Source organism: Silurus aristotelis, assembly GCF_946808225.1.
Source record: "Silurus aristotelis genome assembly, chromosome: 1".
Lineage (NCBI taxonomy): Eukaryota > Metazoa > Chordata > Actinopteri > Siluriformes > Siluridae > Silurus > Silurus aristotelis.
The window spans coordinates 7114222-7128918 of NC_139574.1; the positions used below are offsets into that span (position 1 = coordinate 7114222).

A 14697-nucleotide genomic window follows, 5' to 3' on the forward strand; every position below is an offset into this window, starting at 1 on the left:
TAATGCTGATATCAATATTATTCAGATCTAAAATAATAAACCAATCAGAACTTAAACCTCAGCGTATTAATTAAGGAATGAACATTTTCACACGAATCACGTATGGTGCGAAAAACAAAAAACACCCTACATGATCTGATGAGAGATCTGAGGGGTTTTAGACAGTGAAATATAAATATATATAAAGTTTACATTATTATCAAATGTACTTTAGAACACAGTGAAAATCCCAACGATGTTAAAAAAACGTGGTCAGAGTGCAGGGTCAGCCATGATACACAGAGGGGTTAAGGGCCTTACTCAGGGGCCACAAGAGTGGCAGATTGGGATATTGAGACTTAAATTGTGAATAAACATGACATGGCTGTGGAATAAAGATAAACCCTGCTTTCCAATAATAATATGTACACTTCATCATCAGGAGCAATTTCATTCAGCTTTTTCATTCCATGTTTCAGAAACTGTGCTGCGGTTTGTTTTTGTTTAGTCGTTATGAGTAGTGATGTACATCCAGGTGTGGGTTTAAGTACAGGTTTGGGGGGAATGTTATTAAATTTCCACCATCACTAATGAAAGCGAATGAAATCCTGAACTGAATCCGGACGCCTGTCATGAGGCGTAAACTGTTCGTGTACTGTGTATATCGTGTTCCTATTTGATCTGTATAGTCTCGTATTGTCGTTTAGTCTAAAATAAATGTAGTGTTATTCATGTCTGTACTTTTGAGAGTCACCAACAGCTGGAACCAAATTCCTTGTGTGTGTGTGTGAACACATTCGGCCAATAAACCTGGTTCTGATTTTAAAAGATAGAGGGCGTTGTTTTTACCAATAAGTGCACATCATCAGCATTATCTTCTTCTTCTTCTTTCTGCTGCTCACGTTGCCACGGCGGATCATCCGTCTCCGTACCCCCCTGTCCTCTACATCTGCCTCTTTCACACCAACTACCTGCATGTCTTCTCTTACCACATCCATAAACCTCCTCCTTGGTCTTCCTCTTTTCCTCCTTCCTGGTGTCTTCATCCTCAGCATTTTCCTACTGATATACCCCATGTCCCTCCTCTGCACATGTCCAAACCATCTCAATCTCACCTCCCTCACCTTGTCTCCAAAACGTCCTACATGTGATGTCGTTCTAATAAACTCATTTCTAATCCTGTCCATCCTCATCACTCCCAACAAAAAGCTCATGATCAGTATGGGGGTATTATATATATATATATATATATATATATATATATATATATATATATATATATATATATATATATATATATATATATATATATATAATACCCCCATACTGATCATTCTTTAAGACTCCTGGGGAAGAAGGCCATGTCTCGAGGTCACACACTCCGTGTCGATGAGGTTCTCAGCCAAACAAAGCCGCTCTGAAGCCGAACATCCGAGATCCGATCAGTCTTCCGTGACTTTTGACCTCCATGGAGCACCTGTGAGGCCACAGTGTGGAGTCTTCGATAAAATCATGAGGACTGTTGCTTCAACTGCGATAAAGACTGGAATTTCCACCGAACAAGCATTTTTTTTATTTGACTTTTACGGCATTTGGCAGAAGCCCTTTTTCCTCAGCAGTTGGGGATCAAGGGCCTCGCTCAAGGGCCCAGCAGTGGCAGCTTGGTGATTATCCAACAGCGCAGAACAACCTACATTTATCACATTTATGCAACTGAGCAGATTTGGGGATAAGCGCCTTTGCACAAGGGCCCAGGAATTTCAGCTTGGTGTGGCTGTATATCTCTCTTTCTTACCCTCGTTTTCTTTTTTTTTTTTTTAACACGACATGAGAAATGGTTTGGTTGATGTACTTTATTACTTCCTTTGCACAGTCTAATAAACTTCTATTATTAGATATGAAGACGAGTCCATGTAGATAGTGAGCATATAAGTACAGTTTCTTTTTCACAGCATCGTCTCTCGATCGTCTCCTCGAACAGCCCGACTCTCGGCGTCGGCCCGGGAGGAATCTTAAATCGCTACAAATTTACATCGTGAAGCAGGATTTTCGAAATCGAGAGGAACCGTTCGAGACTAGGCGAGGTTTGGAACCTGTGGTTTTCATCAGGAGTGAATTGATTTAATTTATAAAAAAAAAAAAAAATCACATTTTGCACTGTAAAGGAACAATGGTTTTAGTGCTGAGATTTTTATTTCCGAAAAAAATAAAATAAAAATAAAAATAAAAATATCTGACCTCCTGTCCTTTGAGTATATTTGAGCTGAAAACTGCTCCAAGAGAAACATGGTGTGAAAGTGAGACGTGATCTATAAGGAAGTAGATCTGGATCGACGGGATCATCACGTTTGGTTTCTGTGTGGGCGAATCAAAATCAGAATACGGTGCATCACATGGAGCAAAAAAAAAAGAAATAAAAGAAAAAAAAAGACACTCCTGTGACGCAGCCGTGCCTTTAAACCCCGTGAGGCTCCGTCTCCTGTTACAGAGAGTAGCGAGTTAACTTGTTAGTAGATTAGACAGCATTAACAACGACGACAACAAAAATCCGATCCACACTACAGTGTTAAATATCACAAGACAAAATCGGACTGAAGTGATTCTCACACAGGAAATAACAAACAAACCCCCCCCAAAAATAATAAGGACGTGAACGAGGAACCGTGTAACTCTCCCGATTTATAAATTAATCTGTACATCCACGCCGTCCTGAATCCAAGCGCAGTCGCTAGACGACCCACGGCACGTGTGTGTGTGTGTGTGTGTGTGTGTGAGAAAGAGTGCTGTAAAATAAGGTCACTTCATACCATGCACATGAGTGATTGAGCCTTATTTGTGTTTTTAAATATCGGTAAAAAAGGCGGTACGGGGACGCAGAAAATCGCATGCAAAGCAATGCTGAAATCACAGAAGGCCGTGGCCAGCCGGGAGGAACGACAGAAACCTGGTGAAGGAACACTAAACCTTTATGTTTAAGAGAGTCGAGGAATCAAGGCACTTTTTTTTTCCCGCCTATATTTTTTTAAATAATGAGAAAAAACAACCACTGCACAACATCCGCTCTTTCTACAACCTCTAGGCCCCGGGTGTTTCAGGATAGATATTCCAGATCGTATTTCACCCGGTGTTCACCCTTGACTCAGATCTCGGAGCACTTTTTTTCCCCCCGTTCGCTCTGCGAAAAAAAAAAATCCCCCTTCGACTCATCACAGCTGGGGAAGTAATCATCAGTTGTTGATGTTCCCCCGAAATAAGGCCTCGGCAAGCCGTGACGCGCTCGACCCCTGATCTCGCTACAGAAAATAGAATAGAAAAGAAAAAAAACATCCTCTTATTAGCTGTGGCTTGAAATATGAATCCGGGAAACATCCACAAAACAACAGGAAGTGCACATCATCGACAGCGGGGGCGTACACCGCGAGGGTATCCGCGCTTCCCGTTTAACAGAAGTCCCCATTATGGCGAGCTGCGGATTTTATATAACACCACTGGCGCCGTTCGACCTGCTGTTTAAACTGCAGCCTCGTGTAAACATCAGAACGTAATCCCGGGATTCACACACACACGCACACACACACACACACACACACACACACACACACACACACACACCTGTATGAAGATCCGTAGCACACCTGATGGCCATGTGCGGGACTGAAAACAGGCAGAATCCTGAACCTCCTTACGGATGGGGAACGTTTTCTGTCCAACATCTTGTGTTACAAATGCGGCTGCTGTCACTAGATAGATTTAAAAAAACAAACAAACAAACCGGGGAAAAAAAAAAAACGGGTGGGAAATCTCCATATGTCTGGTGAAGGCTTCGTGTAGCGTCATGATCAAATCTTAATGAAAGAAAAAAAAAAAACGACGCAGCCGTCTTGGATTTCCGCCCAACCTGCACCTCGAGTTTATTCTACACGATGCAGGAACCTAAACAAGCGAGCGTGAGATCGGATCTTCGGTCATCCAGAAACGAGTCGCGCATCGATGCAAAGTGTGAATGTAACATTTCGCAGAGAACGCAGCGAAACCAGAGGCCGCTTTACATCAAGGCAAAATGTGCACACTTTGTAAATAGCCATGTGGGGGGGGGGAGAATAATTCTCATGTAACCAAAATCAGGACTCAGGTTCAAATAAAATCACCCGCATCCCAAAATGTACGACTTTTTGCACAATAAACAAAAAAAAAAACATCTCACCACACACAAAAAAAAAAAGATCCACTTCATAAATATAGAACAGCTTCTTGTCGCCTTGGCTTGAGCCTGGGCTTGATGCGAGGGACAGGAAGAATGCAGCCGCTACATCCTGTTAAGCTGCAAGCAGCTGTTTCTGCTGATATTCTTCGTAAACATTGAGCTACGTTTCTAAAGAAAAAAAAGAAGCCACTAAAACCCTTACGAGGTGATACGCTTTGGTCGGCGATTTTTATTCTGCAAAAGTGTTGGCCCCCGAGAGATGCAGCACGTTAAGTCATCTTTGAGTTGTGTGGGTGATTTGAAAAGCAGGTGGCGGTGTGTAGTAAAAAAAAAAATAATAAAATTAAACGGTACGGTGCGCTTCGGCGGGTTTGTGAAATTCAACGCTACAAATGTAATCCGACGACGCGATTACCGAAAGTGGCTGACGGGGAAAAAAAATAAGGATATATATGAAGAAGAGAAAACCTAAGTTGTAACTCTAATACATGTTAACAGCAAAATACATCACCTAGGCCCTAAACATAATTGTTTTTGTATTGATACACGTCCATCCATGAAGCTGAGCTCTGAGCGTGAACGCCATGAATCCAAAAAAAAATAATAATAATACATTTCTGTCGCTCCCCCACCCCTTTCTCTTCTCCCCCTCTTCCTCTCCAATGTTGGAATGCTCTATTTTCCAAGTCTTTCAGTCCTGCCACGTGGCTCGAGTTTTCCGATGCGAGTCACAGTCCGGATCAGGAGGCGGCCAGGGCCTTGACCAGGTACAGTTTGTCGCCCTGCTCGCTGGTAAATATCGGCGCCTTTTTGTAGTGTTCCACCAGCTCCTCCATGGAGCTGAACTTGCGTTGTCCGATGCAGTACAGGTTGTCCTTCAACTGCACTTTGAAATGCTTGTTTTTGGTCTGGGCCTTCAGCGATATGGAGAAATCGTTAGGCTACACGGGGACACACACACACACACACACACACACACATTACAGGTTTAGAGCGTTATGGGGACATTTACAGAAAATCCATCGAATATGGATCCAACCATAATAAAATACAGATAATCGGTGTTCTATTTTTTCCACAAAACGCCAGTGTGGGTGCAGGTTTTCATTTCAGTCAAGTAACACCAGATTCCGCTTGTTTAGATCTTCATTTTTAGTGGACTATCATGTGTGGTCCTTGTTTGGCTGGAATGAAAATGTGCACCCACACTGACCCTTTGTGGAAAAATTTAAAAATTTAGAAAACTGGGAAACATTACTTCGACTTTGTTCGTTTTTTGATTTGTTTATTTGTTTTTCGGATGTATTTTGTTTTCGGATATGTTAATCTGTTTTTGGAATCTTCATTTTATTTTCTAATTAGGTTTTTTTTATTTTTTTGCATCTCTCGGCCATTGTAGATTTCCACTCACCGAAGACTCGCTGTCTCTGATGAGAAAGTCTCCCTCTGTGCCTCTCTGGTTGAGCGCCACCTCCGCCTGGTGCCGGGTCACTTTGCCATAGTACCACTCCTTACCCGCGAAGCGCCCGCTTCCGGAAGGCTCAATGTAGTCGAAGTCGGGCGTAGGAGGTCCGGCCATGCTCCCCGAGTTCTGCGACTCCTGAAGTATGGTGACGTAGTTCTTGGGCACGAGGCCGACTTGCCCGTCGACTTTGCGGCACTTCCACCACTCTGGATCGTTCTCTGGCTTCTCCAAGACGTCCATAACTTCCCCTTTCTCAAAGTTTAGCTCCTCGTCGTTACTCGAGCTGAACGGGTACAACGCCTGGACCGTATGGAGCACCCTGTTGCCGTTTGCGCTGTGCACCACGGCGGCCAGCTTCTCCGACAAGCCCATCATGTCATTACTGGCTGAGCCGTCTGCGTCTTCCGTCACGTAGTTGGAAGGAAACCAGCCGGAGCGCCCGCTGTAGCTGCCTCTCCACCAGCCGTCGCTGCACTTCTCCATCACAATGACCCTGGAGCCTTTAGTCAGAGACAGCTCATCCTCGCGCTCAGCTGTATAGTTAAACTTTACCAGCGCCGGCAGGTTCAGGTCATACAGCCGCTCACCGTTGTCTGGGTAAAAGTCTGCCTCCGCGTTTGACGCCGTATCCCTCATTCCTGTTTTTCGCTTCACCTTCCCGATCCCTGCGAACACACAAACACACGGATCACTCGAAAGCCAAAGGTTTAGATCTGATGGCTGATAAAATACTTGGGAATAATATGAATAACGTGCAGCCTAAACACATCCTAGGACTTGGCTCAATACGCTGACTCCTAAAGAGACTTTGTAATCGGTTCAACATGCACACTTTTCAGGATAATAAACAAAGCAGATTTTGGGGAAGAGACTGGACTCTTCCTGACCGGGGCTTTTAGGTTAAACGGATAAAATTTTGCCTGCACAATGAGTCCATTTAATTATATTATGTACAAGGGATAGGGCTGTGTATCGATGATACGATATGCATCACGATACAGGGGTTGCGATACGACACGCTGCGTTACTGTACGCAAGGCGATATATTGGGATATTTCTGATTTTAGGAATAGGATATATTTTACAGGAAAGCTATCATAAGAACACACTACCATATGCAAACCTTAGCAAATGAATTCTGCATTTGCAGTAATCAGTCCCAGAAATATTTAACAGGGGAAAAATAAAGTGCTTGCAAGATTCTGCAGTTAAATCCCTCAGTTAGAGGGGAGCTGAAACAATTCTTTCTTCCTCCATTACTAGTAGTGAAATATCCATGGTTTCCTTGGGGCGCTGCTGTAACAACAATTATGGGTATAACTTCGGCCGGAAGTAGTAGCAGCGTTGACTGACAACACATGCTGTTCGTGGTTGCACTTATAACCAGAAAAAGCTTAATTTGCAGCATAAATAAAAGTGCTTTATACACGCACATAAAGTGGACTGCATTTGTAGGCGTGTTTGACATGCCTGAGTTTTCCGTGCCTGACTACATTCCTTTCTTTTGTAGAAGAAATAATAGTCTTTCTTACTCTTTATTTTCTTGCCTTCCTAGGATTGTAGCTTTTCTGGCTAGCACTCAGATGCTTCTACTACTAGTCTAATACAAATGTTAACACTAATAACATAATACAATCATCATCCTGCTTCATAACGACTATGTACATATGCTTAAAAACAATCTTTAAAAAAAATTTGCATATTAATGCTAACATTACGTGACGTGCCCTTATGCTAGCACTTTCCGTCACTTTTTAAGTTCAGAGATAAGAATACCGCTGTCTAGCGCTCAATATAAATTTAAAAACGAAATTTTTTTTTCTCTTTTTCTTTATATCAATATTGCGAATCGATACTGTATCGGCAAAAAAAGATTTATCATGACACTAACCAGTATCGATATTTTCTTACACCCCAAACAACTAAACATTATGCACGTTCAAAGAACCTGCACTCGGATCGAAAATACCTTCCAAAATTACAGCATTGGCGTTCGGCTTTAAAGCCAGACACATCAAACGTGTTCAGTGGTCTGTGCTTATGCCAGTGTCTGGTGCAGAACTGCTTTAAGTATCCCGTTGCAGAGTGAACAGTTCAAGGTGGGAGGGTGTAATTAGCGGCGGTGTCTTTGTGGGAGCATGTCGGTGCACATCCCTGAACATACGCCGTGCATGTAACACAGAGTCAAACGCTTGCTCCGTAGTCCTGAGTCTTCTTGAGGCGCAACCAAACAATGACTAATCGCTGGTGAAAGCTGTTGCAAGTCATCTGAGTGGTTAAAGAGCTTCGGCTGGATTTAATCAGTGATATCACCGTGACTGATCCTGCATGGTGTTCCATGTTTACACGCCAGATGAAAACAAATGCAAAAGAATCCATTAATGGCAATTTATATAACAATAAGGATGCTTAATTATCTTTCCCGGTTATCCTCCTTCTCTTCACCAGTGTTCCTGTCATTTTCCTCTCCTCGGGTCTGCCTGATTCATCCCAACACCCTGCATCTGGATGCCTCTTCGACTGGAGGCCACTCTGTGCAACTGGGGATGGTTTCGCATCAACGCCCCGGGAAATCCATGTAACTACTGAGCACCTCAAGAACTTTGAGGAATGATTTGGACTGTAGGATCATCAGTCTACTACAATGGACCACAGGTTGCATTGAATGGACATTCTGTGCCACCCAGATGAGGACGGGTTCCCCTCTCAGTCTGGCTCATCTTAAGGTTTCTTCCTAATACCATCTCAGGGGGGTTTCCTCGTCACAATCACTATTGGCTCTTATGGATTCCTTTATAACCGCTTTATCTCTGTAAAGCTGCTTTGAGACAACGTCTAATGTTAAAAGCAGTCCACAAGTAAAAATGAAGAAAACCATCTCCCAATCTTGAAAAATCACCAGCAACCTCCTATTTTCAGACGGACGCCCATGAAATCGTCTTCACGCACACACACGTGCACAGAAATAATTTTTCGCACTGGGCTTTTGTTACAAGCTCCAGCAGGCAGAACGTGAGAGAAATAAGAACTTGCCCAAGCACATGCTTTGTTGTGCTCATGAGTGTTTTCTTTCTTTCGGCGCTGGCTGGCTGCATAGAGAAGCAAACTGCTTACGCTCGCACAAACACAGAACGTCTTTCCTATTTCCCGGAGATGCGTCAAAGCTGGAAAGATCCCAGAGTTTGAACTCGTCCAGCAAATCATCATCATTTCGCAGAGGTCAGGGTTCTGTAGGAATTCCTGGCCAAGATCAAGGTTCTGGATACACTTTTTTGTTATCGGAGGACCCTGGTCTGTCGCACTTTGTGGTTCTCGGATAAAGATCCAGCACAGGATCTGTGGTTGGTGTATAGGATTATATGATCTGACTGGCAAAGCTAGAAAACAAGCAACCCGTAACGACGGCCGCAAATTTCTGTTAATTGTCCCCGTAATCCGCTCCCAGGTTCGGAGCCAAAGGTGTGGTCTAATTATGTTTTCGCAGCGTTGCGAAATTATCCTGGGAATCGATTCCTCGTAAAAGGCATGTCGCTGGAATGATCGCCACACCCGCGTGTCATTCTTTTGTCTGGAGCGAGGGGAAAGTTGAAGGAGTAGAATTTAGGGAGTGGTGCATAAAAAAAAAAGGACGCAAGGAGAAATGAACGGGGAAGATTTTAAGGATTTCTGACCCAAGCTAGGTCAAAGCCGAGTTTGAGGATTACTGGGAAGAGAGAGCGGCGCTCTGGGCTTCCACAACTTACCGCTGGGTTTGGCAAGAACTTACATATGGTGTTACCATGAAGGAATGTCCACTTGGCAGGGAGATGCTTCACGGCCCGAGACTCGAAAAGGCGAGAGCTGGGATAGAAATGAATCACGTTCTATTTTTTTTTTCTCTCTTCCTACACAGAAAGAGCTGCTAAGGTTTGACAAAAAAAAAAAAAAAGGAGGAGAGATCTTGATATCTAGTATAGTATCACTTTTTTCTACACTTCTGTTACAAATGTAGAAATGCAGGCAGTCGGTACTTTAGATAAGATAGTAAACTTTCTTTCGGCTTCTCCCATTAGGGGTCGGCACAGCGGACCATCCGCATGCTTGATTTGGCACGTTTTTACGCTGGATGCCCTTTCTAACGCAACCTTCCCCATTTATCCGGGCTTGGGACCGGCACTAAGGCTTGTGCAACCCTAATGGCTGGGGTTGGTTCCCTGACCGGTGATCGAACCCGGGCCGCAGCGGCGAGAGCGATAAACCTACTTTAGATAAGATAGTGATTGTGAAAATCTTCTCAGCAAATACTCATCGTGGGCTTTCATTCATCTCATCCTAATAATCAAATTCTGACTGGCTTTGTGCAAGAGGGTGAAAGGAAGCAACATTAGGTATCTGACCACTTTAAAACCACTGGATGTGAATATTAAAACCATGAGGCTCTTTTCCCTTTTTCACCTGTAAGAAGATAATAATACAGAAGTCCAAACAAAAGGAGCTGCATTATCATATTTACTTTGTTTCCTCGCGATCACAACTTAATATTCTCATCGTAACGAGTTGTTTTTACGACTGTTATATAAACACAGAGAACACAATGTTTTTTGTTTTTCCTACGCATTAATTTTACTGAGTCAAGAAACGAGTCGTCCAACAACACTGATGTCCTTGCGGCAAAATAAATGCAATATTTCTAGGAATGATATTATACTATTCTATTATTGAATGTTATATTAAATATGATATAAAAATGAAATATTAAATTGTAATCCATGATGAATTGTGTTAGGGAAACGGAAGCTCACTTGTTACTGAATTGAAGGCTGCAGGTTCAAGCCCCGGTATCGGCAAGCTGCCACTGCTGGGCCCCTGAGCAAGGCCCCTAAGGTTCAGTGCTCCATTCTTTCTTCCTTTCCTCCCTTCCTCCCTGCATTTATGGATCTTGAACTGATTATATAGTGTACTTTCTGCACAGTTTTTTAGAATAATCCCGGAGCACAGAGGTAGAGATGCCATCTAGTCTGTATGGCTGTACGGTTCATTCCGGAGGTTAAACATGAAAAGGAAGGAAAACAAAGCCTGGGCTCTGGCGCTTATACACGAGTCTGATTAAATCAATTCTCGGCTTCCGGGTCGTTTGTGACAAACTGCTTTGTATTGTACAAATCCACCTGAACCACTGTATTTGCCTAGGACACATGAAGCATGAGGATGTGCTCGATGGTGTCGGTGCTATTGGTTATCAAAAAGGCTCCTGTTACAAAGCAAAATAAAAAAAAATAAAAAATGTAAAAAGTAACCGAGGTGAACTTGAATGGAAATGCTGCCTTATTTCAGGGAATAAATGCACAGCACCCCAGTGGTGGACAGTAAGGACGTGAATATGATTAGTTTCTGTACTTAAGTAGCTTTTTCATGTATCTGCACTTTACTGAAGTATTTCCTTTTGGGGAGATTTTTACTGTAACTTCACTACATTTCAAAGTCAAATACTTTTTATCAAATTAAGTTTCGCGTAATCAGTCGTTCCTTTTTTAATCATGAGGATAAAAACGTAACTGTTGAAACACGCAGCGATCCACCAATCAGGGTCGTGCGCAAGCTCCGTTTTAAACTCGTTTAGATTGGTGCTTTGTGGTTTCCTCTTATTACCAACATACAGTTCAACAGCAAGCAGAACATTTTGAGAGGAATAAATAATGAAGAAAGTCCAGACTCGAACTCGCCACAACACCCGTGGCCTTAATTATGCGATTTTTTTTAAGTAGTTGAAAAGAAGCTTTTGGGCTTGTGATATTTGTAATTGAAGTCAATCAGTGTTTGAGTCATTAATATCATTTTATGAATAGATCAGTGTGCTGAGTCACATTAGAGTCTTTACACATAAACTGAGTTGATTAATAAAAAATCCTAGTACATTTGAAAGCAAATACTTTTGTACTTTTAATCAAGTAAAAGTTTAAAAGGACACATTTACTGGAGTCATATTTTACTGAGTAAATCTCTACTTTAACTCAAGTATGGTTTGTGTACTTCGTCCACCACTGTAACGCGCGTGACGTCTTTCTTCAGAGCAAAAAGGTTCTGATCTCCACCTCAAGCGCTCAGGGGAAAATTCTCATCAAATGCTGTTTAGATTCAACTTAACTGTAAATGTTTGTCGAAGTTTGTGGTGTGAAAGCGTTTCCTACAGCGCATCCACCCCAGCAGTTACAGGCAACAAGAAGGATATTTTAATATTAAAATCCTGATTTGAATTTCAAATAGGTTTCCTGTTTACACTGTAATAAAACACTTTACTCCAATCCAACAGCATAATAGAGACGTGAACAGATTTTCTGAGTTTAAAAATAAGCGGCAGTCACTTCAGTGCACTTTCTCACACCACATAAAGAGGTCCAAACAGCCCGTCTCAGTTCGGTCAGGTCTTGAGACCCCTGTGCTGGAAGAGTCAGAGCTCTGTGGTGAGCTGCAGGGTGAAAGGCAGCGGTTTGGTTTCTCGCACCAGTTATGAGCATGCAGATGAGAAATCAGACCCTGTGACTGTACAGCATAAGCGAAAGCTAAGGTGGCCGTGTTTGTTTTTACAAATCGCTGTCGGCACAAGAAGAGTGTGATGCTAACTCTGAGTGTGGAACCATCTGAAAACAACAAGCGGCAAGAATCAGACATCTGCTCGTCACTATGGGGGTTTCCTTATAGATACATCTTACTGCCTTCACTGTGCACCTTTAATACCACAGTGTTTGTGTGTGCAGCTTGTGGGTAATGGTACATGGTGTAGATGGATGGACGGACGGACGGAAGAAAGAAAGAACGTTTCTCTCATCCATACAAATGAGCAAATGAGAGTTAAGGGCCTTGTTGAAGGGCCCAAAATGGCTGCTTGGTGGTGCAGGAATTTTAACTCACGACTGTCCAATTAGATGTCCAACATCTTAACGGTCAAGCTCCAAGTTCCCAGGGAAATAGTAAGAACAGCTAAGGGGCACATTCTCCTGGTCAGGATGGAGGTTGATTGGAAAGGGGAAAGACTTTCTGGATGGGGCACGTTTTTATTCTCATTCATACCGAGGGGCAATTTAGTGCATAATAGCACACACCAGTGAGGAAACAGAGCTAAATAGCTGAAATTAAACCATGCACTATACGGGGAACTTATTTTCATTTACATGTACATTATACAATACACACACACACACACACACACACACACACACACACACACACACACACACACACACACACACACACACTCTATATATATTTTTTTATATTATACACTGTTACATGCTAGGTTTTGTCCTAGCATTCTTTCTCCTAGCAGAGCGCTCAACGGAACAGTGTACATGTTCCATGTATGCCATATGAAGCTTTCCTTTCACTTGTACATGTTGCCCAGTAAACAGGAAATAACTGCAGTTGTGAGAAGGGAAGTGAAGGCCACGTTTCAGAAAGAATCAGCTCAGGGATTGACCCGAGCTAATTTGTCGCTTTACAACATCGTTCTAATCATCGTAAACACTCCATTCCAACTCTGCATTAAAAAAAAAACTTAAGAAATTTGTAGGAGTTTTGTCAGCGTGTATTTTTTTTTTAGAGTTCCTCAGGCGAGGATGCTCAAAAAAGAAGCCATGTTGGTCCACGGGTCTGTAAATCAGAAGTGTCGTTTGAAGTGTTCGGTTCTCGCTTCTCCTTCTCGTTCGACTTTCATTTTGGATCAGTGTCTGGCTTATTAAAGCTGAACGAGCAAAATGCTCTCGAGCCATTTTGGAGGGTCTTTTGTTCCGTCTCTGGGTGGGTTTCCCGTCCATTACGGTCTTTCCTCTTAGAGAAGTTTAGAGCATGTTGCAGAGGAGCTCAGATTAGCCACTTCCTCTGGGCTGAACATCCTATTGTTCTCTGACATGACTCCGTAGTGTGTATAGACTCTATACACACACGCACACACTAACACACACGATGAGCAGTTTAATAGTAAGGAATAGTGTCTTATGGTGAAATACACACACCGCAGGACAAATAAAGGCTAACAGCAGGTAGACGGACGCTGTCTAGTCCTTGCAGGTGGCGAAACTTTGAAAAGGTTAAAAACAAAAACACATCTAAGGGGAGGAATAGATCGATCCGAAGAATGTCTAGATGAGACCCTTCATTTCTTTTTTTTCTTTTTTTTTTTTACATAAGAGTTACATTTTAAAAACAAAGCACAAAGGCGGTAGTCTCGGTGGCTTTCTGATAACGTCGCTACAAATAGTCTTTCAACCGCGGGGCTTCCAAGAAACGTCGTTTTTTCGAATCTGAAAAAGGTTTCCTCTTTGTTTCCCCTCTCGACAAAGTGAAATGGTGAAGAAGTGAGTAATTTATCTCTAGTGCATGTGTTATCAAAGGTAGGAATGTGAGCAGGGGAGGGCGCAAGACGACGAGGACTGTCATCACGTCGCTCCATGCTCCAGGTACTTTGAACTATTCGGCTGGTATAAATAGCCCCTGACGAACATCTGCGCCATAATGTAACGAATGGACGAGCTCGAACACTGCGTTACCATCACACAATAAGGGGTGCGAAAAAATATAGTGTGTGTGTTTTTTACCATGTTCTCTCACTCGAATCTGATTGGCTGGAAGGTAATCCTGGTCATTCCATTGTTATTCTAAATCATCATTCTCTGTTTATTAACAGCTGTAACTATTCATCGTCTGCAATGAAATCCTAATTGTTGTTTTAACAATGTGCGATTGTATAGATACATTACATTGCCAAAAGTATTGGGTCACCTGACCTTCTTTTCCAAACTGTTACCACAAAGCTGGAGGCACTCAATTGTACAGGATGTCTTTAGAGGTGCTATAATTTTGCATTCACTTAAACTTGAGCTCCATGAAGATCTGGTTTACATGCTTTGGAGAGGAATATCTTGAGTGACCTGCTATAGAGCTCTGATCTCATCCCTACTGAACACCTTTGGGATAAATGTGAACGCTGACTGCATCCCAGTTTCAATCAGTACCTGACTTTCATAACACCCTTGTGGCTGATGAACACAAATATCCATAAGCACACTCCAAAACA

General features: G+C 42.6%; 1 protein-coding gene across 5 annotated transcripts in view; it reads right to left on the reverse strand.

Annotated features, from left to right (window-relative positions):
• Window positions 1-1817: 1817 nt before the first annotated feature.
• nck1b (NCK adaptor protein 1b) overlaps window positions 1818-14697 on the reverse strand; it is a 65999-nt gene continuing 53119 nt past the window's right edge. For all 5 annotated transcript variants that reach the window (XM_083547894.1, XM_083547896.1, XM_083547895.1 and 2 more), the window contains 2 exons: window positions 5595-6313; window positions 1818-5124 (listed from right to left, as the gene is read on the reverse strand). In XM_083547894.1, the coding sequence (XP_083404020.1) occupies window positions 4924-5124; window positions 5595-6313 (920 nt within the window). In that variant the 3' untranslated portion in view covers window positions 1818-4923. The remainder of the gene's footprint in view (window positions 5125-5594; window positions 6314-14697) is intronic.